The 27073-nt window shown below is 41.6% G+C and overlaps 1 protein-coding gene across 3 annotated transcripts in view; it reads right to left on the bottom strand.

Annotated features, from left to right (window-relative positions):
* The window catches only part of mmadhcb (metabolism of cobalamin associated Db), a 250037-nt gene that overhangs the window by 208583 nt on the left and 14381 nt on the right, over positions 1-27073 (bottom strand). For 2 of the 3 annotated variants that reach the window (XR_013963270.1, XR_013963271.1), the window contains exons 7-8: positions 26488-26574; positions 25192-25477 (exon numbers count right to left, since the gene is read on the bottom strand). Coding sequence is in view for 1 of the 3 variants with exons in the window: in XM_080753699.1 (XP_080609825.1) it covers positions 25283-25477; positions 26488-26574 (282 nt within the window). In the remaining 2 variants the exon portion in view is untranslated. Of the gene's footprint in view, positions 1-24886; positions 25478-26487; positions 26575-27073 lie in introns of those variants that run through there. The other variant, XM_080753699.1, reaches the window with a different exon arrangement.

Genomic DNA, 27073 nt, shown 5'->3' with positions numbered 1-27073 from the left:
ATTTAACATTTCTATGTACTTTGATATTTCACTAAAGCAGCAAAAGTAGCAGATCTACAAGCTCAAGGTGGATCAGCTCTTTTTGTGTGATGCTATGATCAAGTGAATTTACACAAAAAAAAAAAAAAAACACAATAACTTAGAATCTGGAGTTTTCTTGCCCGACAGCAACGATATGGCATTGTTTTTCCTGCACCAAATTGTAGAAATCTCACTTCACTTGACGATCACCTATAATGCAATCTAAGTCTCTGCCTACGGCACTGGCGGAGACAATAAATAGCAGACGCCTGCAGGTTATTTGAGCACCTGTGCTGGCACAGAGTTGAGAGAGACTTTCACCTCAAGTGTGAGGATTAGTGTTAATAACAAGCATCTGGAATCCTCTCAAGTATGTCATCATCACTCTAGTTCACCTCTGCTTTTTCTGAGAGCAACGGACCGAATCTGTGTCAGAACGTTTTTTTGTAAATTAGTATTTTCCTTGATGATTTCTAACCAAACGTGAGCTTATTGGGTTGAAAAAGCAATCCGAGCAGGCTACCCTTTTTTAAGGAAAGGAAAAAACAAACACCTACAGTACAAACGCTAGTTGTAATATGACTTTTTGGATTCTTTTTTGGGGACTTTTCTGAATGAATTGAGTACAAAGGACCCCAATGTAAACAAGCCATAGTGCTTTTGTGGGTTTAAATCCTATTAGTAGGCCTTGTATCCAAATTGTACTGTCATGTGCTTTTCATATGCTAACTGCTAATAAAGTATTTATTCAATCAATCAATCAATCAATCAATCAATCAATCAATGATGTATAGCATTTTCAGGTATGACATACAATCTTGTCATGATGTAAGTGTAGTATGGTTTATTTGCTTGATACTGTAGGTTTGACCACGTATGAAACAGGGTGTCCAGATACAAAGGTTTTTGGTTCAATATGACTTGATTTAATGTCTCTTTCCACCGAGACCAACAGGTGTCACGAGTCCTGAGCCAGAACTGCCTTCTGCTCCTTTAGTTCGGTGGTATTGTTGTCATTCAACCCTTGTACTGTATACACCTGTCTTGTCTACCCAACAAGACAGGTGTGTCTCCCATGAGGATCGCAGACATCTGTGGCAGATGACCTCGATAACTGGGCAAGGTGTTCAGCTCATTCTGACCATGAAATAAAAGCTAAATATTGCAAAAAGGGTAAAATATGAAATCTAAAATAAGGTTGCCACGGACAAGGCCAAGTCTTTGCCACGGACACATGTGTCTGTGTACAGACGTATTGATGACCCCTGGGTCCAAGCACAAGGTGTAACTCAAGTCCGTTTCACTAAAGAAAGAGAGGGGTTTTAAAAGTGTTTAAAAAGTCATGAGCGGCCCTTTGGAAACCCTCCTGCTCACAGCTACTAATGAAGGTGTAATGCAGAAACACTCCTGTTCCTGCTACTAATGAAGGTGTAATGGAGGAACAGGACCCCAGCTGAAGGTCCCTCTGAGGGTCAGAGGTTAATATCCTGGGCCCCCCTTTGTCCATTCTGTGTCACAGATGGAGTGCGCGTTGCCAGAATGAAGTCGACTTTGTTTGAGTTTCAAGGCGTTGGGTTTCAAGCAGCGTGTGCATTTGGCGTCAGTCGCACGGAGGCTTGGCGCGGCCCGGGCCTTAGGTAACGTTTCTTAATCTTAAAACAACCTCTATATGGGACAGACAAAAAGCCTTCTCGCCTTCTCCCTTTACCTTCTCCCCTTTCTGGGACAACCCAAATGGCAACATACTAGCTTTCTCAGTGCTTTCTTTCTACCCCCGAAGTGTAATTTCTAATCCCTTTTTTTTTCTACCAAGGGAGGGGATTACCTTCCCCTTGATGACCCTAGGACTCTGGTTGAAAGGTGACCTGTGGTTGATCCGTGTACTGCCCACAGCCACATGCTTCCTGGATCCAATGCGGAGGTTTGAGCTTCGTAATGGGGGCAAATGAAAATGAATAGTGCACTGTTCTCTGGCGTTTACAGTGTGAGGTCTACAAGATACGCTACACCACCAAGATACCCATGTATACCCTGTCACACTACTTCAAAAATGTCAAATCACAACACCAGAGGCATTCAGCTCCACTAATCACGTTCAACACAGATTTGGCACAAACAAAGGGTTACATTCGTTCTCCTGCTATGCCACAAAAACGTGGAACGCTTTTATGTACTGTATGTTGATGATGTGTATCGTGTTTGTGTTATGTTTATGTTTGTTATGTGAATTGGCAGAACATTGAGCTTGTAGATCAGCTATTTTTGCTATTTTTATGACCTTCTCTGACTTCAATAAAAATAAACTACAATGAACCCAGCATGAATAAACGGGTCCACACAGGTTCTCACTAATTAAGCAATTAAGTTGTCTCTGTTTTTTTCCCCCAGATGGGCAGTACTGCTGATACCGGCATCACAAGTCAGGCTGCACATTTCTGTAAACCTCAAATTAAAACAACTTCCACCAAAGCCACTAATAAGTCAGCGTTTACCGTGGTCGAGTGGCTTTGACACCATAGAGCCATATAGTGTTTTATTCTACAACCTAGTGAGAGACGCTCTCAGATCAGTGTTGCCAGACTTTGCGAGAGAAATAAGCAACCGGGTCTTTGAAAACGAGGCCAAATCGTGGACAATCGATTTGAAGATGAGGGACATAATGTTTTAATCAACATTAGGAAGCAAGCTCAGCAACTGCACTTTAGAAACAAGCTCAAAAACCGCAAACCGCAACTACAGTAACTATCAATAATTTACGAGCAACTTTACAGAAAAAAAAAAAAGAAAAGAAAAACGTCTCAGTGGTTAGTGTCCACCGGAGACTGGGACAGGGGTCATAGACTATAAATATGGGACCCAATGCCTCCCTGCTTGGCACTCAGCATCAAGGGTTAGATTGGGGGTAAATCCGTCCATGCCTCCGACATGCTAGTGCCAGGGGGTGTACTTGTACTGTACATCAAGCTGCAATACAGAAACTCCTGCTCTATGGGCCTCATCATGGCACAGCAAGGCTTACATTGAAAACAAGCCCAAAGTCTCTTATAATTAGCGGACGTGGCAACAGTGTTTCAGATGTGCTCTTTTCACTGTAACGCCGGTTGGAAAGAATGACCTCTATTGTCAGAGTGCACGGCGGCATATCCTGTTCAGCACAGCACGGCCCTGCTGAGATTTTAATTACCCCAGACTGCCCACAGCAAAGAGCTGCGATGGAAACAAATGAATGTCTCTCTCTCTCTCTCTCTCTGTCTGTCTGTCATGGCTAAAACCAGAAGAATTTCAATAAACCACGATTTCCAGTGTTTCCATCTGAAACAGTGATACAATTAAGCCGTTGCACCTGGGGACTGGGGGGCACCGTGACGACGGGGTGTGCGTGCGTGCGTGCGCGTGAGTGTGTGTGTGCTCCATGATGGAGGAGCTTTTTAACTTTTCAGCTCAAGACCCAAAAGATAACCGTTTGGCGTCTCCCTCGCGGACCCAAACTTACAACAACACCTTACTTACAACAACACAAAACGTGTCGCAATGCGACGTGTTTTGAGCTTGTAATTCTGCTATTTTCAGTATTTCTTAGGTCAGTGTTTCTCAAAGTGGTTTCCAAATTTCCAGGGACTCTGTCTGAGGGTTCCTTTAGGGGTTGTCTAAATTGGCCCATACAAGTCTGTAACCGTGGCGGCGTACAATGTAACCAAATGATTTGGTTCCATTTGTGCACTGTCACAGTTAAGGTGAGGGGAGATCTTGACATTTCAAAGTTTGAGAAACACTGTCTTAGGTTAGGATCACAGTTGCAAAGGGGGGAAGAGGGCATGGGGATAGCAGGGCGTGTGTGCGGGTGTGGGTGCGTCCAGGCGAGGCGGGCGAACCGGCAGGGCGCCCTGGTGACTGGCTGAGTCAGCTGTGCCCTCCGTTATCTCCCTGGAATGTCGGGGGGGAAGGGGATTAGAGCTGGAGCAGGGGCACAGGCCAGGTGAGATTACACGGGTCTCCGATTGTGTGCTGGTACATGCGTACATGTGTACGTGTGTGTACGTGCGTGCGTGCGCGCGTGCGTGCGTGCGAGACTGTGTGTGTCTACTCGTACAAGTCTGTACTCCGTTTCGACTTGTAAAAATGCCAAAAAGGCAGAGTGGTGGACATTTTTTAATCTAAGCCCTAGTATATACAATAGCCTATCTACAAGCTCACAATGCATAAAGGCATTATGAACTATGTTTGATATATGTATTACATGTATTTTGACTTGGTCCCACAGATAAATGTTGTGAAAATAGCAAGAGCTTGCAAATATTCTATTTTCTACAAGCTCTCAACGCGTTGAGATCCTCTTATTGAGACCGTCAGGGAGCAGTTTACTATGAAAACCTCCACCGGCCGTCCGTCCGTCCGTCCGTCCGTCCGTCACACGTCACACCTTTGCCCTGCTCATATCTCCGCATCAGTATGACATCACACCACATGTGTACACAAACCTTTGTGTACGTTGCTGTGGCAACAGTCTGTTGTTGCTGGTCTGTTAGTGTACGTTAGCAACCACCTTAGCAACCATGGTTTTACCCTAGCAACCAACTGTTTACCCTAGCAACCAACTGTTTACCATAGCAACCATGTTTTTTTACCCTAGCAACCAACTGTTTACCATAGCAACCAGATACGCAGAGCAGGGATCTCCATATATGGGCATAAACAGGTGACATCACATTGATGTCAGATACTCAGAGCAGGGACTTCTCCATAATATATGGGCATAAAAGGGATTCTGTTAGGGATCTCCATATATGGGCATAAAAGGGATTCTGTTAGGGATCTCCATATATGGGCATACAAGGGATTCTGTTAGGGATCTCCATATATGGGCATAAAAGGGATTCTTTTAGGGATCTCCATATATGGGCATAAAAGGGATTCTGTTAGGGATCTCCATATATGGGCATAAAAGGGATTCTGTTAGGGATCTCCATATATGGGCATAAAAGGGATTATGTTAGGGATCTCCATATATGGGCATAAAAGGGATTCTGTTAGCTGTTAGTGATCTCCATATATGGGCATAAAAGGGATGCTGTTAGGGATCTCCATATATGGGCATAAAGGGATTCTGTTGGGGATCTCCATATATGGGCATGAAAGGGATTCTGTTAGGGATCTCCATATATGGGCATAAAAGGGATTGTATCCCAGATGATGCCCTGTTAGGAGATCCACACTAACAGAATCCATATATGGTCCTACCGACAGCTGCTATAAGCCAACCCTGGCGATAAGGTCTGAGTCGAAGAAATGCTTCTTTCCTGGCAAGAATTGCCCCTTTATACTGTAGGGCTCGTTTGTGTATTGTATGACATCACGCCACATCATCGGCTGAGGACTGTGTGATGTCATCATATCTCCATATATGGAGACATAAGTTGCTCATGCACAAATATGGGCTGGTGAGGTCAGACTTAGTGTGATGCGTAGGTTATCTCCATATATGGAGATTCAACTTCAATGAGTAACCATGGCAAACTGTCAACTGCCCGTATGTCTTGATAATTGGTAAAACAAACTTTTGGCCTATTTGTGGAGATAAGCGACCAACGGTCGCTTATCTCCCGATTAGGGAGTCTTACTGGTTATGTTCACTACTAAGAATGGGGCTTAAAGGAGTTAGTAGTTCACCCCCAAAATGACCTTTTTTCTATTGATTAGTCACACCATGGAGACTTGAGTTCAATAATATGTTTTTTGTATTTGTCGCATTCCTAAGACAAAACATTTATTATAGTAAATTTACCCCCATTGATTCTGGATGGGGACCCAAATGCATTTGTGTGAGAATCAATGGTGGTAACTTTACTTGACCCTTGACCCTAAATTTACCCCCCATTGATTATGACCCAAATGCATTTGGGTCCCCATCCAGGGCCTTATTTGGGTCCCCATCCAGGCCCATGCATTTGGGTCCCCATCCAGATTCAATGAGGATACATTTACTATAATCATTTTTTATTTTTTTTGTCTTAGGAATGCAACGAATACAAAAAATATTATTGAACTCTCCATGGTGTGACTAATCGATAGAAAAAAAGTCATTTTGGGGGTGAACTACTCCTTTAAGTGGTAACTTATTATTTTTTTTGCCCGCCTTGAAATTCTGCCTCTGTTTGAAACGTAAACTGGGCATCTAGGGCTGTCACAATTATTACATAATCGTCTAATCGTGATTATTTGACATTATCGCAATTATTTTGTCATAATCGTCATAATCGTGAATGTTGAAAAATGTCCGAAATAGTGGAAATAGCTGATCTACAAGCTCACAACACGTCGCATCGCGACGCGTTGTGAGCTTGTAGATCGTCTATTTCCACTATCAAAGTTATTTTTTAAGTAGTAAGTTGTCAAATATGTCAGTAATGTCTTTGTATATTTAGGTTATGTGTCATATCTACCATGTACAACTTCAAAGCCTAAAAGCCAAACAGAAATGTAATTATCAACGACAAAAACACAATTAAATCGTTAATCGCCAATTATTTGAGTGACAATTAATCGTCATGTAAAATGTCATATCGTGACAGCCCTATGGGCATCCCCAGCCGACCTCTCTCTAGCCACTCACTATACATCCGCCTAGCTGGCAGACTGGCTTCTGTCCTGTATTAGCATCATGACTAATGCTGCTTCTATGAGACGAGGTGTCTAAGCCCCCCAGAGGCCTTTGATGATAAGGCCTGTCTATAAATGAAGCTGTCACCGTGGGAACCCATGGGCTGAAGGTCGACATCATCGCTGTCTGTTGGGCAGAAACCTTGTATTTCCATTATTTCCAACTTTTCATGTTTTTAAACAAAAAGCTTGTAGATCTGCTGTTTTTTTTGCTGCACGTTGTTTTTAAGTGAAACTTAAAGTGGTTAAGCGTGCAAAACTTCACCAATGAAAAGCCTTAACAAGAGCGTGTGACTAAATAATAACTACATTGCAATGGATCATTGGAACACAGGTTCTTTTTGACTTGCAAGGTTTCAATACCCGACGGCATGCTTGGGTGTAACGGAGAGGAAACCTCACCGGATAGGACAGCTGATCTAAGTGTGAAAGTGACGGCGAGGGAACCATTATTCTTGAGAGTCTCTAACAGACAGCTGAGAAACATTCACTGAAGGTCCTGGTGGTGTCCGTCTGGGTTAGGAAAACTCTCTCCAGGAAGCAGTGGCTCTTCAGCCCGCGACCCCCAAAATAATCATATTATAACTGGGGACCCCCCGCCCTGACGAGCATGAGGCATTACTGAGACATTACTAAGAGTTGAGGCATTACATGCTCGCATTACATGCTCACATTACATGCTCACACTGTGAGGCGTTGTGAGCATGTAGATCGTCTATTTTCACAATATCTGCATGCCTTTAATATTTGACAATTTGGCCAATGTTTAATTTGTCATTTTAGAGGTATTACAAAGTCCTTATAAATGTGTCACTTTAGAAATGTGCAGATACCCTCTGTACACTTAAACTTTATGTTGGTTTGTTTACTGTTGAGTGAGAAAACAATGTTGCACATTAAGTTAATCATCTGGGGACCCCCCCAAAATAATTTGGGGACCCCCCCCCCCCCCCCTCAGGTTGAGAACCACTGGTGTAAAGTAACTAAGTACATTTACTAAGTACTGTACTTAAGTACAGATTTGAGGTATTTTTACTTTATAAAAAATATATTATACTTTTTTAATACTATATATTATACTTTTACCTCTGGTAAATACGTTCTGATGCCAATACTTTTGTACTTTTACTCAAGTCAATTTCAAATTCTGGACTACATTTGAGTGCTTTTTCCACCACTGCTCACAGCTGAGAAACAATTTACTGAAGGTCGTGGTGGTGCCTGTAAAACTCTCTCCAGGAAGTGAGGCACCTTTACGTGCATCGAGGGATGTTTATTGTAGAACACGAGGCTGACAGATAAACTGGCTTTGGTAAATCTTGCCAACACCACATCCTGACTTGATGAAAAAGAAGGGATTGCATTGCTGTGAAAAATGAACAACTTTAAGGCACACATTTCTCTCTCTCTCCCCCTCTCTCTCTCTCTGACTGGAGTTTCACTGTTTTAGGCTTGTCATTTTTTTTTTAAATGAACTGAATAAGGGTTAAGGATGCTTTTATTTTAACAACTTGAACCCCGGCATGCCTATTCTGAGGGGAACATTTTGCCAAAAACAGCAGATACAAGCTCAGATCTACAATAGCAGACCTGTAGGTTGTATGTTGATCAACCATTTCTGGCGTAGAGAGATTGAGAATAGAGTGTTTAAGTGGTCAAGTGCATATTATATAACTTGGAGAATTCAGTGTCTCAACAAGACACTGTATTGTGACTCCATATTGACAGTAAAGAAGCAAAGGAGAAAACAGTATTTCTGCCAACATTAAGACTAAAATTTTAAATCTGGAGATTTCTATAATTTCTTAATTTCCTCTCCCCCAGAAACCGTTGACATTTCCTGTATATTATGGTGCATTTTAACAGGGAGTTTGATTTCCCATACTAATTACAGGTATGTAACTCTACTTCTCCATACTACAAATACAATCCAAACTCTACAGAACGTCTCTACAGCCAAATAATACAGTCAGACAGTGGCCATGATCATGACTTAGGCGACATTCACACAGGCACGTTTTATGACGATTAAAACGAATCCTATAACGTATTGTTGGAAAATACACAACGGTTGGGCATGTGTGAAGACGCATCCGTATTCTTTTTCGAATAAAAGAAACGAATGCAAATCCACAAAAAAACGGTGGTTTCGATGCGCTACCGCAAACGCTTCCCTGTTGGTGTGAATCCATCCGTCTCAAATACAGGCAATGAAACATTGTGGTAGGCTATATAGAGCCATGTGCGGGTTAAATCCATAGTTATTTATAAAAGGTTAAATCCCCCTGTTCTCATTAGATTTCTGACGATTCTGGCCGCCTCCTCCCCTCATTGATTTCTGATCACCGCTCCCTCGATCGCACATGGTGTATTATTTGTGAGGAGTTGTTGCTCACAGTTAGATAAAAGGAAAGTGCCACTGGAGTCACTTGTTACCACTTAAAGGACTTGTCACTTGAGAGAGAGACGTTGACGTCCTCCTCTTCGTAGATATTCATATCTTGCAATTAAAAGTATTTGCTGTCTGGTTTATTGCTGGTAGATTTTGGGAGTCCCTCCGCCCTCCGCTGGTTTTATTTTGTGATCGCTCGTTGACGACCTTCGACCGCAGATAAATCGGCTAACGCCTGCGCGGCAAATTTTGCAGGGGTCCTGTGGTTACATTGTGAGTTGAACTTGAAGAATTAATAAACACAGGGAGATGGAGGAGGCATTATTATGCAGCTTGGATATACTGTAGGCCTATGTCCCGTGGACAGACGTGGACTCAGTGATTCCTTGTTTCGGATGATAATGTGCAGTGTGAGGGCAAACGTATCAATTAAATATGCAAGAATGTGGCAACTTCACCCCTCCCATTCGCACGACTAAACCGAATTATATTATGAGAATGTGGCCTTAGACTCATCCGCCCCGTTTTTTAGACCGTTTTGCTTTTGTCCGACCGAGTCATGCCAGTGGTGCATTTCAAATCCCAGTGTTAATCTGAGTTTTAATTGAATGAAATTCCTGGTGTGAAGAGCTAACAGGATTACCACCAGACCCCCCCCCCCCCCACATGGTCTGCTGTGGGATTACATGGGCTTCAGTGTGTCTGAGGCCAGAGGCTGGGTGATGTGGGGTCATCAGTCAGAAAGCATACATGTTAGTTACCTTTTTATGTTTTGACTTTGAGTGTAAGGAAGGGTGAGAGCTACCCTGTATAAACTTGTACTGTATCTTGGTTTGTTTACTGTTCCTCAAAATAATAAGGACACTGCGGGGGGCCCCGAACCCTAGTTTGAGAACCACTGCTCTAGCGCGCACACACACACACACGCAAACAAGATAAAACATGTATTGGTCATACATCCGCGCGCGCACACAAGATAAAACATGTATTGGTCATACATCCACACACACACACACACACACACACACACACACACACGCACACACACACACACACACGCACGCACACACGCGCACACCCGCACACGCAGTTCCGCAACAATAATTCCTGAAACGCTACCAAGCAATGTCAGACATTCACGGAATCCGGTGGATTGAATTCTGCTGAAGGATTGTGTCACACACACACACACGACACCACACTGTCTTTATAAACCACAAACTGTAGTTTGCATCCACATAATGAGACACACAGACTGTGTCATTTCAGGGTCTGGATGGAGAGTGGAATGTTACAGGACGGACGGGCAGGACTGATGAGTAGCTGCGTTAAGCCCATCGTTCTTTGAAGAAGAACCAGAAACATCCTAAAGAGCGTTTACCCTGCAGACTCGCTGAACGGTACAACCAGTACTTCTCCAAACCTCTTCATGTCAAGGAAGACCCCCAAATTAATTCGTAAATTAACGCCCTACTAAATGGTAAATGGTGCATTTATATAGCACTTTTTATCCCAGGCGCTTACCCATTCACACACACATTCATACCCTGACGGTCAGAGGAAACGGCACCAAACTGCACATTAGGCCCTTTAGCAAGACTCTGAACTTGCTAAAGGACACTTCGACACTACTGTACATCTGGCGGAGCTCGGGATCGAACTGGGAACCTCACGGTTCCCCAATCCGGCCGCTCTACCCCCAGGCCACTGCCACCCCCTACTACTGCTACTTAGTTGATCATACTAAAGCGTCACTCAAAAAAACATCAAAAGTAGCAGATCCACAAGCTTGTCGATCTGCTACTTTTGATACTCTTGAATTTTTATCCTGAAAAGTAATAGTTTTGGACACCCGACAGAGACGATATAAGGTTAAGGCTCTTAAACTGTTTTGGATGCCCTGGAAAACCCCCAAGGACCCCTGGGGGTCCCTGTGTTGAACAACACACATCAATACACAGCTAACTGACACTGTAGAAGTGAATGTTTTGTGTGTTCATCTCAGCTCCCTAGAAGCTCATTCAGGATGATTTAATGACTTGTGTAATTCCATCTCCACATGCACTTCCTGACCAACATGAGTGTTGGTCCTTAAAGGACCATTTCACCTCTGGGACAACCAGATCTTATTTTATTGTTGTTTGGGACACGATCAACACAATCCTGAGTTACTTTTTGTGTTCAATCTGTGTTTTTAGATATTTTCAGCATTTTGCATCATATGATGCTTTGTAGCATGCTGAAATCAATAGACCAACTAGATTATATTCTTTTGCTGATATATCTTTTTATTTATACCACGATGCCTTGTTGTGTACATACTGGCTGTGATAACTCCAGGAGAAAGCCTTCTTTGCGCTAAAGAAGTTACGCTAAAAGTGTAGTAACCGGAAATCGCCTAAGCTCACAGCTGTCTTCTCATCGATTACTGCAAGTGGTGGATCTAACAGCATGTCGACTCATCTCTTGGAACTATACAAAGAAGATTCACGAAGAAAGAAGTACCTTTGGAACAGCAAAAATTTGTGCTTTTGTCTGTGTATATTTAGCCACATTTTCGCTGTGAGGAGGGGTTGGGACGACTCGGGAGATCTCTGAAGAGGGGCGACAATAACAGAAATTTCAAGTTTTGAAGTTCAATCAGTCTGTGAAGTGGCAACAGGCTTAGCTCTTAGCAGTCTAATCGCTATAGATAAAAAAATATTCAGAAGTCTGGTGGTAGGCTACTACTACTTCCGATGGCCCGAGTTATTATTTCAGTCACAAGCTCTTAGTTAGGTATAATTTTCATTGGTTCAACATCAGTGTTGTGGTGACTAAGCTGTGGTGACTAAAACTAAGACTAAATATATTGACAATTTCGTCAACAAAATAAAAACTAGACTAAAACGTTAGGGAGGGACTAGTGGAGAAGAGAGTCATTTTATGTTTGGTTGCTCTCGAGTCTCAGGTGTTGCGTGCTGAAAATAGCCGATCTACAAGCTTGTAGATCGGCTATTTTCAGCACACAACCAAGTGTAAAATCAGTCATCGATGCCATCAAGGCCTGCCAAAATACATTTTAGTCGACTAAATCAACTGTAGATTTAGTCGCCTAAAATGGTATGATATTTAGTCGACTAGACTAAAACTAATACTTTTCAGGTGGCTAAATTATGACTAAAACTAAATGACATTTCATTCAAAAGACTATGACTAAAACTAAATCAAAATGTGCTGTCAAAAACAACGTTGTTCAACATTCATAAACCCCAGTACCCCACAGACACGCCTGTCCATTTTCAGTTATACAAATGCAAAAATAGCCAATCTACAATAAGCTCACACCGTGTGGCATTGTGAGCTTTACTTTACATTATTTACATTAATGTATGAAAAAAAAAACAAAAAAAAAACATCAAAGGTTGAAATATAGAGATATGAGGTTTCTGTCCTTTTTTTAAATAATAAATCTACAAGCTCTGCAACGTGCTGTGAACCAATACTGTTAGATCGTCTATTTTTCACTGAATGCTGAGGGTTTTTAATGGGTGAATTAATGTTATGCTGTTTGGAAAATTATTTTCTTGCGAGTATAAAAGTCCGTGATGCGAAGCGAGCCGTGTGTTTAATAATTCATCCCCTATGCAAATGAATATTAACGTGACCTAGATATTCAACCCCGATTAAAAATGAATGCCTATGAATGCCTATTTGCTCCCACTGAGAGATCAACACTTTTGACTGCACGCATGCACACACACCCACAGCCACACACACCCATACCCACACGCGCCCCTTTTCACTGTAGCTGTTTTGACAAGTAAACATGAGTGATGGACAGTAACATTTGCATGTGTACAATTAGGCCTACTGCACTGAAGTACATCTTTTGAGTATCTTTGATTTTTGGAGCGGTGAAAGCGCTCCCAATAGACAGGTATGTCTGTGGCTGGCTGGCTATGTGGCTGGCTGGCTGGCTGGCTGGCTGGCTGGGTATGTCTGTAGCCTGGCAATACCTTGAGTGGCCACACAAGTTAAAGGAGGGGCGCTGTTGTGCAGGCACAAACACACACGCACACACACACACACACACACACACACACACACACACACACACACACACAGATTCACCGCTCCACTTCGAACCGAGGTTTGATTTTTTCTCAATGAATTGAGTACAAAGGACCCCGATGTAAACAAGCAATAGTGCTTTCTTGGGTTTAAATCCTATTAGTAGACCTTGTATCTGAACTGTACTGTGCTTTTCCTATGCAAACTTCTAATAAAGTATTCAATCAATCAATCAATCAATAGGCTATTTTACTTGAGCTTTTGAATTTTGGAATACAAATCTCTTACTATACATTTCTAAGACAAATCTTGTCATTTTGACTACTGCATTTCAAGGAAGGGAAAGGAAGAGATTGCATTATGAATGAATCACTTAGCCATATATATATTGTTTTTAATTGTCAAAATAGCAGATCTACAAGTGTACAGCGTACTGCACATTGAGTGCAAGAAAAAGTATATGTAGTTTTTGCACAGCTTTCACTTGTTGAGTAATATTTAACCAGACAACCTAACAGGTATACCATTATGACTGCAGGTCAACCAAGCTGAAGGTAATCACATGAACTGTGTGTGTACAGTACTTTTATTATCATTATCATTATTTTATGCTTTATCTATTGAAAAATAGCAGATATACAAGCTCACAGCGCGGCACCGAGTGCCGCGCTGCGAGCTTGTAGATCTGCTATTTTTGAAAAGTTGTGAAAATTAGAATTTTGACCCAATTCTATAAGTGTCTTTTGAATCCTTCTAAGATTTTTTGAAAAACCCTATGTTTCTATGTCAGCCATCTGGCTTAGCCATCGTCAAAGAAAAGGTCCTTTTCACTTAACTGGAGCTCAGTTAGTCGGTTCTTGAGAGAGTCAATGGTTCTCAAACCTTTTATGTGAAGGACCTCCAAAATGATATGTATTTGGCCACGGACCCGCATCTCAAAATATTTAGTTCCAGGGACCACCCAGAAGCAAAATTTGAGTTACAAATGTTCGCTTTGAAAATACATTATAGTCAAAGATTTGCACACATTTTCACGGCTTTTAAAAAAATAGCAGATCTACAAGCTCGTATATGAGTTGTATATCTGCTATTTTCACTGGTTAAAGCATTCAATAATTATTGTGCTGCTGTCTCTGTGCCTGCGTGGAACTATGCAGGGGCCTCTGTCCATGCTGGCACCCAGTTACAGTAACAGTTACAGTAACACCCACTATTCATGTGTTTTTTGTTTTTTATCTTCAGCTGTGTTTACCTGTCAGAATGGCTGCTGTGAAGAGAGCTGGGAAACCTTTTCAGACACACAATGGCATGACAACTTTGTTTTTTTACTACAAGGGTTCACATTTTAGATAGTCATTAGAGAAAAGATGAGTGGTAAAATGTTTTAATTTACTCCTTTCTATCGTTTTAGTGATTTTAACGATTTTGATGTATGCCCCCATGCAAGTGGCTAAATATGTATTTGGCTGGTTTTAGGCCTATTTGGTCTAAAAAGATATATTTAGCCACTTGTACGCATGCCCCCACACACTGAAATCAAAATACTACAATCGCTAAAACAATAGAAAGCAGTAAATGAAAACATTTTAACACTCATATTTTCTTTTCTCTAATTATATATATAATATATATATAATATATATATATATATATATATATATATATATATATATATATATATATATATATAATGCACCCTTGTTGTAAAAAAAAACAAAGTTGTCATTTAATAGTAAAAACCTAACAAAGAATGAGTGATTAATTTAACATTAATAATGAAGGTAATAAGAAATTCTACCTGGGGAGAAGAGGTTTATGCACTATCTAGATACAGTAGAAGCAATTCTGGGAAATTGCAAGTGTGGTTGCACTGACGCCAGTCGCAAGGAATCCTCTGGGATATAAATTCTGTCTTACCATTTATATTACATTGTGAGTCATGTGAAGCATGACCAATCCTGTCTGATTGGACATTATATTGTCCAATCAGAAAAGGGACAGAAAAAGTCCATTGAACACAATGGACTTTTGGGGTTACTCTGAAAAGGTTACAAAAAACGTTGATTGAACTCAATAGACTTTTAGGATTACAGAAAAGTGAAATGAAAACAGGTTTACTTTTAGGTGACGTAAAAGTTTACAGAAAACTTTAGGACTAATACACTAGTCTGGTTGCCTACAGTATAGCAACTACACTAATGGTTGTTATTGATCCAGAGAACAACCATTACCCAATAGTCAGATCATTAGTGTTTAAATAGTAAGTAGCTGGTTGCCTAGCCCTGGTCTATTGCATGTGACCCAACAGCATGAACTTCCAGAGGACAGCTCATATCAGGAGCAACACACCTCTGTGTGACTGTGTCTCCCTTCCTCCGGCTGGCCTGGTCAGCCCAGCCGGTTCCTAAAAGAACCCTGCGTATTTCCTTCAGTCAGACTCAAGGAAATAAAAACAAACCCACAGACTTCAGAAGCTCACTCCCCCTGCTCAGACAGGAAAACTCTAGTCTAAAACACTAATGATATGTCCATCCACCCTCCTGCGATTGTTTCTGCACCAGTATTTATTTACTCTGTGACACAGAGTGATTCTGCAGTGATAACAGATTGCGTGATGCCTAGATAAATATGGTGAGACAATGGCAGGGTTAATATACTGTAGGCAGACGGACATGAAAGAGGCACGCACACACCAGCTCCTTTAACACCCATTCAGAACGGGTACACATTATTGTGTATCATTATTTTATGCTTTAACTAATGAAAAATAGCAGATATACAAGCTCACAGCGCGGCACCGAGTGCCGCACTGCGAGCTTGTAGATCTGCTATTTTTTTTAAATTGTGAAAATTAGAATTTTGACCCGATTCTATAAGTGTCTTTTGAATCCTTCTAAGGTTTTTTGAAAAACCTATGTTTCTATGTCAGCAATATGGCCAGCCATCGTCAAAGAAAAGGTCCTTTTCATTTAAATGGAGCTCATTAGTCTGTTCCTGAGAGACTACTATGTCAGTGGTTCTCAAACCTTTTCATGTGAAGGACCCCCAAAATTATATTTATTTGGCCACGGACCCCTATCTCAAAATATTTAGTTCCAGGGACCACCCAGAAGCAAAATTTGAGTTACAAACGTTCGCTTTGAAAATACATATATTCAAAGATTTGCACACATTTTCATGACTTTTTCAAAAATAGCAGATCTACAAGCTCGCAGCCGAGTCTGGCATGCAACCACTTCTGGACTCGATACGGTCCTGACTGAGAGTGGAGCGTTTCTTCCTTCCAGAGTTGATTTTGTGGACTAAAACTATGACGAAAAATGTTTGTCGACTACCTTTTCTCACTGACGAAAACTAAACAAAAACTAAGCTATGATGACAAAAACAAAGACTAAATATAGTAACAATTTCATAAATAAAAACTAGACCAAAAAAAAAAAAAAAAAAACATTTCATGTTTGGTTGCGCTCTGAAAATATTATTTTTCAGCATGCAACCAAGTGTAAAATCTGCCATTACGATGCCGTCAAGGCTGAACAAAATACATTTTAGTCGACACAATCTTTAGATTTAGTTGACTAAAATCTTATATTTAGTCGACTAAAACTAGAATATGAATAAAAACTAAATGGAATTGTATTCAAAATACTATGACTAAAACTAGACTATGACTAAAACTAAATCAAAATTTGCTGTCAAAATCACAACTGCTTCCCTGCAGACAAAGAGGTACACACTCTGAACAGTGAGGATCCTTGTAGTCTGAGACTTCCTACACACAGTCAGGCATTAAGTTGTGTGAGAGTTGTGTGGGGGAGGCGGGGGGCAGAGACAGCACAATGCATTCCGGATGGAAGTCTAGTGGTTTGAAGTCTAGTGAGAGTCCTGTGGTTGCACAGAGCACCATCCAACAAGCACACAACACGCACTAGACTTCAAACCACTAGACTTCCATCCGGAATGCATTGTGCTGTCTCTGCCCCCCACCTCCCCCACACAACTTAGTGCGTTCCAGTGTGAGTGCAGCCTGAGAGCTGAGAGTCTGTAAAAGACTGACAGGCACAACAGTTCAATATGTGACACACAGGGGGGGGGGGGGGGGTGATTTGACACGGTGTAAATCATCACTCTGAAGAGAGGACGCTAGTGTGATTTTTGGACGGTACAGCTATGGAAAACTTATCACGTCTTTGCACTGGCATCGCATGTCAATGTTATGCCACCTCAAACAGCGGTCTTGTGTAATTGTTGTTTTATCTCATATGGGCCTATCTTTCAACAGCAAACGCAGGGCCATTATTTTGTCTTTTAACCTCTGGTGGGTCAAAAGACATTTTAAGCAATGTCAACAGTCACAAAGCTGACTGTCTTGACGATCAACGTAATGTTTAGTTCAGCTGTACGTACGCGGCCACTGCAGGCTGCATCAGTGGCAGTTAGATATAGGCATGTAGAATAGATTAATGTCAAGGTGTGATAATAATGTGTGCTTATATGTAGTCAAAATAAACATACGCTACAGAATATCGTCCCTGTCCGGGTGGAACCCTCATATGTCCAAAAACTGTTATTTTGCAGGATTCAAATTAGACGGTAGCAAAAGCAGATTCACAAGCTCAGCCTGTGAATCTGCTACTTAACGCTTTTGTGTGACGCTGTAGTATGATCAAGTAGGGCGATAATTTACAAATAAACACAAAACGAGTAATGAATGCATACGTTTGTTTATATGAACTTTGATATAATCCTGTATATAGTGGGAAGATGTCTGCGTGTGCCATTTTCTTTGTGACTGCTTACATCAGTGGTTCTCAACCTGTGGTGTTGGGACCCCCAGGGGGGTCCCCAAATTATTTTGGGGGGTCCCCAGATGATTAACTTAATGTGCAAAATTGTTTTCTCTCTCAACAGTAAACAAACCAACATATATTTTAAGTGTATATAGGGTATGTGCACATGATGCAAAATGCATCATATGATGCTTTGTAGCATGCTGAAATACAAAAAAAATCGAAAAACACAGATTGAACACAAAACATAACTCTGGATTGTGTTGATCGTGTTCCAAACAACAATAAAATAAGATCTGGTTGTCCCAGAAGTGAAATGGTCCTTTAAGGACTTTTCAATACCTCTAAAATGACAAATTAAACATTGGCCAAAATTGTAAAATATTAGAGGCAGAAATGTTGAAAATAGCCGATCTACATGCTTGCAACGCGAGGCGTTGTGAGCATGTAGATCTGCTATTTTCAGAATAGAACCGTGTTATACAAAATGTAATGCCTCAACTCTTAGTGCTCGTCAGGGTGGGGGGGTCACGGCCATAAAATACAGTCATAAAATATGGGGGTCACGGCCTGAAAAGGTTGAGAACCACTGGCTTACATGACAGTTTCTCTCCTTTTTTGGGGGTGGGGGTTCTTCAGTGAGACCACGTGATAAGCAGTCCATTGTGAAGCGTGGGTGAGACACGCAGGCTGACATTAAACCTGGTGTCCACTGGCAGCATCTGCCATCTGTTGGGGATGGACTTGATGGCATGAGATCTGTTGGGGATGGACTTGATGGCATGAGATCCTTGGTGCCTGCGTGTAAAACTCATCAGGCCGTCTCTGCAGCAGACTTGGACTTTACATGTTAGCCTATAAAATGTGATCCGGATCTCCGCTCTGTGGTTCTTAAGGACCGGGTCACCTCTGGGACAACCAGATCTTATTTTATTGTTGTTTGGGACACGATCAACACAATCCTAAGTACTTTTTTGTGTTCAATCTGTGTTTTTAGATATTTTAGGATTTCAGCATGCTTGTAGCATGCTACAACTGGTCATATGATGCATTTTGCATCATATGACCAGTTGTAGCATGCTGAAATACTAAAATATCTAAAAACACAGATTGAACACAAAAAAGTACTTGGGATTGTGTTGATCGTGTCCCAAACAATAAAATAAGATCTGGTTGTCCCAGAGGTGACCTGGTCCTTTAAAGTGGATTTAAGTGTGATCTGTGCCATCTTACATTTCCTCAGAGTGGACATAATGACATTTAACCTGAGGCCGATTCTAACAAAAGGTCTTCCAAATCAGTTTAAAAACGGTTTACTGAAAAACATAGTTTTCTGAAAACCATATGTTAATCTATAGAAATAGGCCCAAGTCATTTTGGGGGTGAACTATGCCTATAAGTCTGATCTCTGTACCATCATACAGAGTGGACAATGAGCAATGCTGAACCACAAAAGGTTGCACGTCATGTCGTCAGCTGACATTTTCTCTCAACAGTGCAGTACTTCTTTTTTCCTTCTTCCTGCAAATGACAGTGTTTTTTTCCCTCAATGAATTGAGTACAAAGGACCCCAATGTAAACAAGCCATAGTGCTTTCTTAGTAGACCTTCTATATTCTGAACTGTACTATCCTGTGCTTTTCATGCGAACCGCTAATCAAATATTCAATCAAAGTCAATCAATGATCGAGAGTTGGTTCCGTTAATACGTTTCAAAATTGGACTAATATAATTTAGTTCATGTTAGTTTTTTTTTTTTTTTTGTCAATCGACAACAATCGCTCTTTGTAAAGAAATAATGCGTGCGGTTCACTCGTTGGGGTTTCATTCACGGCCTATTAGAGCCAATTGGGGGTCATGTCAATCAGTGGTCACGATGGCGTGACCTTAGATATCGGGGTCTGAAATGATCCTCCAAACACACATCATCATCATGTCCCCCCAAACAGACTGTTGGTGATCACAGACTGTCGTCTGGCCGTCCTCTCGCCACCGTCACACGCTCATCTCGTGTGATGACCTCCCACCCCCACCGCCATCACGTTGTCTAGTCTGGGAACCCCGATTATTAAAGCGCTCTTGTTTGGGGGGTGGGTGGGGGTGGTATCTTTGCACACGCGATGGTCCCCAGCCTGCCTCACAACCCTTAGAGAGCAGATTTCAGAAGTGACTACGAGTTCAGCAGACACTGTGACTGTTCCCTGACCTCTTTCCTTGTGTGTTCTGCTGCTCGCTCCGCTCAGGGCCCCATGGCATTCTTTAAAATGCTTTTTTTAGTCTCAACTTGTTACTGTAACACGTTTCCATAAGAGTCTTATGGTCTTGTGATGATAAGACACGCGGGGAGAGGTTTAGACGGGGTCTCGCTTCGCGCCGCACATTTCTAGCTTGTTTTCTTTTCATACTTGTGTGTGACTGTTTGTAGGCGTAGCTAGTGTTGATTTTGACAGTACAACGCGTTTTGAGCTTGTAGATCGGCTATTTTCGGTCTGACACCCGTGCGCTCTACTGGATCTCTTCTCCACCAGTCCCTCCCAAACATTTTAGTCTAGTTTTTTATTTGTTGACAAAATCGTCCGGATATTTGGTCATAGTTTTAGTCATCAGAGCTTAATTTTTATTTTGTTTTCGTCAGGGGAAAAAAAGCTAGTCGACGGACATCTTTCGTCATAGTTTTTGTCAAAGAAATCAACACTGTTAGTAGCCTTTGATTTAGTAGAGCGTTAATTTACGAAAAAACCTACGAATATACGAAAGAAAAGTTAGAATTTGGAGAAAGAGGTTTCTGCCCGACAGCAACGTTATACCTGAAGCCTTTTCATTTGATGAAAATAAACCTAAATCGTATTTTTTTTGTTGATATCCTACTAAAAAGTAAAACCCCAATAAACGTTGAGTCATAAAAAATAAAATGAACAAACAAACCTAAATGGTATAAAGCGGGCGAATGCTTGTGGACACGTAGCGCTCAGAGAGAAGGTCGGAGGTTAGCGTAATGTTTAGAATGTTCTATTCGAGGAGGAGTCTTTGTTCTGTGTAAGGTTTATTTTCTCTGCTCCTTTATTTTCCTGTGTTGTCATCATAGGATCAGGAACTGAAGCCCACCACACCACAGCCAGCTTGTACTGTAGCTTTGAGCTCCCAACACATCCTGTTTTACTTCATATAACATCATATAAATCCTCCGCTGAGGACATGAGTTTAGATTATTATGGGCTGGGACTCTGGGAGGGGGGCCGTTTCACTCCATTTCTGTGTGTTCTTTAGAAGAGGGTTAGACACTAAAGTCAGTCCTACAGTTTTGCCCACTGTCTGTCTGTATTGTAAAAGCTGTAAATACGGTAGATCAATTTGTGAGGGAATCTTTTAAAATCTTGAACGTGAAATAAAATATCGTCCGTCGGGTGGGAACCTCGTCATGACCAAAACGGTTACTTTTCAGGATTCAAATAAAAAAAATGGCAAACGTTGCTGAAAGCTTGTAGATCTACCACTTTCCATGCTTTTGTGTGATGCTGTGGCATGATCAAGTATTGGGTGTTGATTTACAAAAGTAGTTAGAAAATGGAGAAAATGTTTGTCCGAAAGCAACGATAATATCAGTACAATCGTAAATCATCAGGAAACCTCTCTAGCTTTCTTTTTCAAATCTACCTTCTCGTTAATTGGTATTGTGTAATCGTTGCACACCATGGGGCAATATTATGTTAGTACAATCGTAAAGTGGGAGACTCAGGCAACCTCTCCCCCCCCAGTTCTTTTTAAATCTACTCTCTCGTTAATTACATATTGTGTTCTCTCAGTTGCCAACAGTGTGAGGTATCGTGCAACCGTTACAAAACCTAGCTGCAGTGCACACCATGGGGCACACATTCACAATCACATCATTTAGGAGGGAGGCCACCTTAGACAATTAATCGCAGCAGCAACTCATTTAGGATCGTGTGACAAGACATCCTTACTACATTATGCGCCAAAGTAATTCAAGCGTCAGTCTAAAAGAGACTGATTAGTTCCCATCTGCTGTGTACTAGCCTGGGCAGTGTTAGCTAATAAATGCTAATAGCACCCCAGAGACATGTTCATCCCAAAACGCGTCTGCCTTTTACAGAATGAGCTTTAACACTGTAGCTTCTACACTGTTTGTTTCATTCAAAGTAATCACTCTGCTAATCCTGAAGGCAATTCACTTTATTGCATTTCATGTGGAACTGTGATAAACATATGCCACTAGAAATCGTAATTGTTCATACAGTAACAGTATCCGACTCAAACACCAGGAAGGACATTACCTGACACACATGACGACAAAAAGAATAAGGCTCAACAATTAATTTACAACCACTCTTGGTTTGTATAAAGGCAGCATGGATAAGTGGAGATTAGGAGGAGAGCAGGCTTGATAACATAAATGAATCAACACTTCTCGGACAAGATCTAAGCATCATCATTATTTTTGAAGGTTCAGATTTCTGACTGTGTCGAAATCCGCATAATAAAAGATGGTTTCACAACTGGTACATGAGAGGAACTATCTTAGGAATTCTGTGAAAATACTGTAAATAAATATACACCACCGACATTTGACTGCCAGTTTCATGTTTCTAGAGGGACAAGACTCTGCACACTCCTGGCGTGTACAAATGGAAAGAAGTGTTAAATGGTTGGTATCTTACTTTGACTGTACAGAAAATAGTACAGTGAGGGAGATACTCCAGGGAACAGAATCGGTAGGCAATAATGGCCGAGTGTTAATCTAACTCCCCAAATGAACACTCCGGATTTGTGCAGTTACTGTAGAATACTGTACACGTGAATGAGAGGATTTTAATCAGTTAACTAAATGTTTCTAAAATATAATTTATGAAAATACTGTATATCGTGGTAAATGTACAAAATCAGGAAATGTTCCAACAGACCGGTAAATGTCTAGATTTTTTTTTTTTTTTTTTCCAGTCATAAAAGGATCCCCAAATCATAAAAGGAATCCACTGGATCTTTATAGGCTGCAATTCTGCAATCCTTTTATGTTGCCCGACTTCCCGCGGTAAATAAAACGTTTGGGTAAGTGGAGTTTGCGTTCAGGTTGCCCGACGGGCAAGTGGATTCCGTCTTCATTAAATAAAAAGGTAGACCATTTGAAGTTATTTTGTGCCAGGGAGCATGTTGTATTGTATTAACACTCTACCGTACAAATTGGTTCAAACATTTTATTAATTAAAATAAGTTCAGACTACATTCAGGTGCAGCCTATCCGCCATTCCATCAACTCTGCTTTGAGATGAGCTAGAACAAAAAAATACATTCTTTAGATATTTTGTCTGACTCTGGGTGGATGGATGTTGGGTCTACATGATCTAGTAGAGAAAGGTATCTGCAATAAAGCAGACAGCCCGCAAGCCCGCAACACTCCAAGTTAATTAGATGAAGGCTTTTAGGTGCACGGCTCAAAATAGCCTATGAGAAAGAAGTAGTCGCCAGCACTCAAGGAATCTCCTTTTTACATGATTTTATTTACCTCAATGGACACTGATACAACGCTGAAGAAGACCGAAGGGTCGAAACGTGTCCGTTGACTCTGTCCATTGAGGTAAATAAAATCATGTAAAAAGGAGATTCCTTGAGTGCTAGGGTCTACATGATCCACTCAGCTCTGTCTGGGTCAGATGAAGACGAGTCTCAGACTGAAGACGAAGCAAAAGAACTTCCGTAAGATTGGCCTGAAGAAGATGCACCTTTACCGTGTGTCACTCCCATCTCTCTCTTTCTCTTTCCCCGTTTCCTGTCTATCTCCACTGTGTACCATCAATAAAGGCCCAAAATATCTTAAGAAAATAATAAGATCACCCAAGTCCCCAAGGGTTAGGGGACTTGGGTGAGGCACCCGAGGCCCAAATGTCAAAACATTTCCTGTTTTTACCATAACATATGGCTAACTAGAACTCTGATTCCCAGAACACATACCTTATATACAGTAGGTACTGTATACTGTAGGTCAACAAAGCGTGAACAATAGCTGATCTACAAGCTCACAATGAGTCGCATCGCTGCGCGTAGTGAGCTTGTCGATCAGTCGTTTTTTGGCACTCAAACATCGTCGAGTGCCAACTATGTATAAATTAAACATCACGTCTCTGTCAGGTGGAAACCTCATATGTCCAAAACTGTTACCTTTCATGATTCAAATAAAATAAATAGCAAGAGTAGCTGATCTACAAGCACGAAACACCGTCGCTTCGCACCACGTTTTCGAGCTTGCACATCTGCTACTTTTGATGCTTTTGTGTGCCGCTGTGGTGTAATAAAGTAGGACGTTAGAATATGAAGATAAGAGGTTTCAGCCCGGCAGCGACGGCAAGCGCTTTCCCCATTAAACACACAGAGAAGAACACGTTCAGTCCACACGGGGACTGCAGAAGAGGGATAATAGGCTATATGCACAGCAGCCATTTTGGAGAGGAGTTCGGTCTCTTAGAACTCACTTCCTTCAAAGGTGTTACCAATGATTCTAATGAAGGCTCTGTTCCATTTCATGTAGCACAGTTGTTCTCAAATATTTTATGTCAAGGACTCCCATAACTCTGAGAGCATACAAACGGAACCAAATGAACCCCTAACACACCTTTTAAGGGGTCATTTGGAACCCCCAAGTTACCCTGGACCACACTTTGGGACCCACCGGTGTAGCAGAGTGTTTCGAGTGAGCCAACACACACAATATCAGCACCCTGACTCTGTTTGACCAGAATGGAACAGAGCCTTCATTAGTATCATTGGTGACACCTGTGAAGGAAGTGGGAAGAAACCCAACTTCTCTCCAAAATGGCCGCTGTGCATATAGGCAGGGGCGTCAAAAGGGGTAGGAAAGTTACCAGGGCCCAAGGTGGAGGGGCCCTAGTAACTTTAGCTATTGAAAAATAGCAGATCTACAAGCTCGCAGCGCGGCACTCGGAGCCTGTAGATCTGCTATTTTTTTAAAAGTCGTGAAAATGTGTGCACATCTTTGAATATGTATTTTTTAGGCAAACATTTGTAACTCAAATTTTGCTTCTGGGGGGTGGTCCCTGGAACTAAATATTTTGAGATGGGGGTCCGTGGCCAATTCAAATCATTTTGGCGGTCCTTGACATGAAAATGTTTGAGCATCACTGACATGGAAACATAGGTTTCTTGGCACACATTTTCACGATTTTTCAAAAACAGCAGATCTACAAGCTCGCAGCGCGGCACTCGGTGCCGCGCTGTGAGCTTGTAGATCTGCTATTTTTCAATAGTTAACATTCATGGGGGGCCCGCAGTGAATCCTTGTACCCAGGGCCCAGAATTTGGTGTGACGCCCCTGCATATAGGCTATAGTAACAAGTAACAGTTCAGTTTCCCTGCAGCTTCCTCATGACCGGGCTGGTGGCGGGCGCGTCAGTGAACACCGTCCCCACGAAGACGCGCGAGCCCCACAGAGCGTGTCGGATCACCTTGCAGCAGCCCAGGTCCTCGATCTGGAAGCCCAGGTGGCGGTAGCGCTCGTCCGTCTCGAACAGCGCGTTGTTGGTGTACGAGCCGAAGAACTGCAAAAGGGGGAGGTGGAGGACGAGGGACAAGATGAGACGGACAGAGAATTAACCCGTTCAAAACGGGTACACATTATTGTTTATTATGTATAATTGTTTTATGTTTTAACTATTGAAAAATAGCAGATCTACAAGCTCGCAGCGCGGCACCGATTGTTGCACTGCGTGCTTGTATAGATGCTATTTTAGAAAAATCGTGAAAATTAGAATTTTGACACGATTCTATAAGTGTCTTTTGAATCCTTCTAAGGTTTTTTTTAAAAACCTATGTTTCTATGTCAGCAATCTGGCCAGCCATCGTCAAAGAAAAGGTCCTTTTCACTTCAACTGGAGCTCAGTTAGTCTGTTCTTGTACTATGTCAGTGGTTCTCAAACGTTTTCATGTGAAGGACCCCCAAAATGATATTTATTTGGCCACGGACCCCCATCTCAAAAAATGTAGTTCCAGGGACCACCCAGAAGCAAAATTTGAGTTACAAACGTTCGCTTTGAAAATACATTATATGTTCAAAGATTTGGACACATTTTTCACGACTTTTTCAAAAATAGCAGATCTACAAGCTCGCAGTGCGGCACTCGGTGCCGCGCTGTGAGCTTGTATATCTGCTATTTTTCACTGGTTAAAGCATTCAATAATTCTAGGCCTAAATGGGTTAAAGCCCGAGTTATAATCCTTAGCACCGGAAATAACCGTCTACAAGCTCACAGCGTGACAATTCTATGAACTGAGTACAAAGGACCCCGATGGAAGCAAGCCATAGTGCTTTCTTGGTTTTGAAAATCCCAAGTATTCAATCAATTGAATCAATCAATCAATCAATATGCCAACTTCAGATCTGTGCTAATGGTGCGCAACAGTGAAAAAGCTTGAGTTATTATTTCAGGCACCTACAAAACCCAAAACCCCACTGAGAAAACCCATAGACTTGGGTAAATGCTCATTTCAATGTCATGAGTATTGTTTATTCAATGGACAGTTCAGGTTACAAAGTCTAAATGTGTCTCACCGCTAGGCCTGACGACGGGTCAATGAAGTCAGCCCAGAATCCTTCTGTTTGCAGTGCAAAGCAGATCTCCTTGGCTCCAGCAATAAACTGCTCCAACAGAACAATAGAACCTGTTAGTCATGTAACACTTAAACCTTATAAAGTACATACTTAGTAGCTAAATAGCCGATATACAAGCTCACAAAACATCGCATTGATGCAGTAAGCTTGTGTATTGGCTATTAGATTTTTTTAGATTAATGATTCAATCCAAGTTTGAATTTGACAAAAAAAAAAAAAAAGCACATTCAAACTCCTGAACAATTTAACGTCATGCGCTGTAAATAACGCAGTGTGCAGTGAATGGCTTCTGCCAGACCAATTCACAGCGTACGTCATTTCAACCAGACAGTGAATAATGAACGATGTCACAAACAAGCTCGTCACTGAGTGACGCCCCTACGATAACCTCAAGAAAACGTCATCTGAAAAGTCAATCTGTTAGCGAGGACAGTCGTTCTGCTTATGTGTGGACGTTGGGGTCAAATATTTAACCCATTTAGACCTGAGGCCGATTCTACAAAATGCTTTCTAAATCAGTACTTTT

The sequence above is a fragment of the Nannobrachium achirus genome (genome assembly GCF_963921795.1).
Source record: "Nannobrachium achirus genome assembly, chromosome: 22".
NCBI classification, from domain to species: domain Eukaryota; kingdom Metazoa; phylum Chordata; class Actinopteri; order Myctophiformes; family Myctophidae; genus Nannobrachium; species Nannobrachium achirus.
Note: the sequence above shows the minus strand (reverse complement) of the source record. Positions and strands in the feature narration are given on the sequence as shown.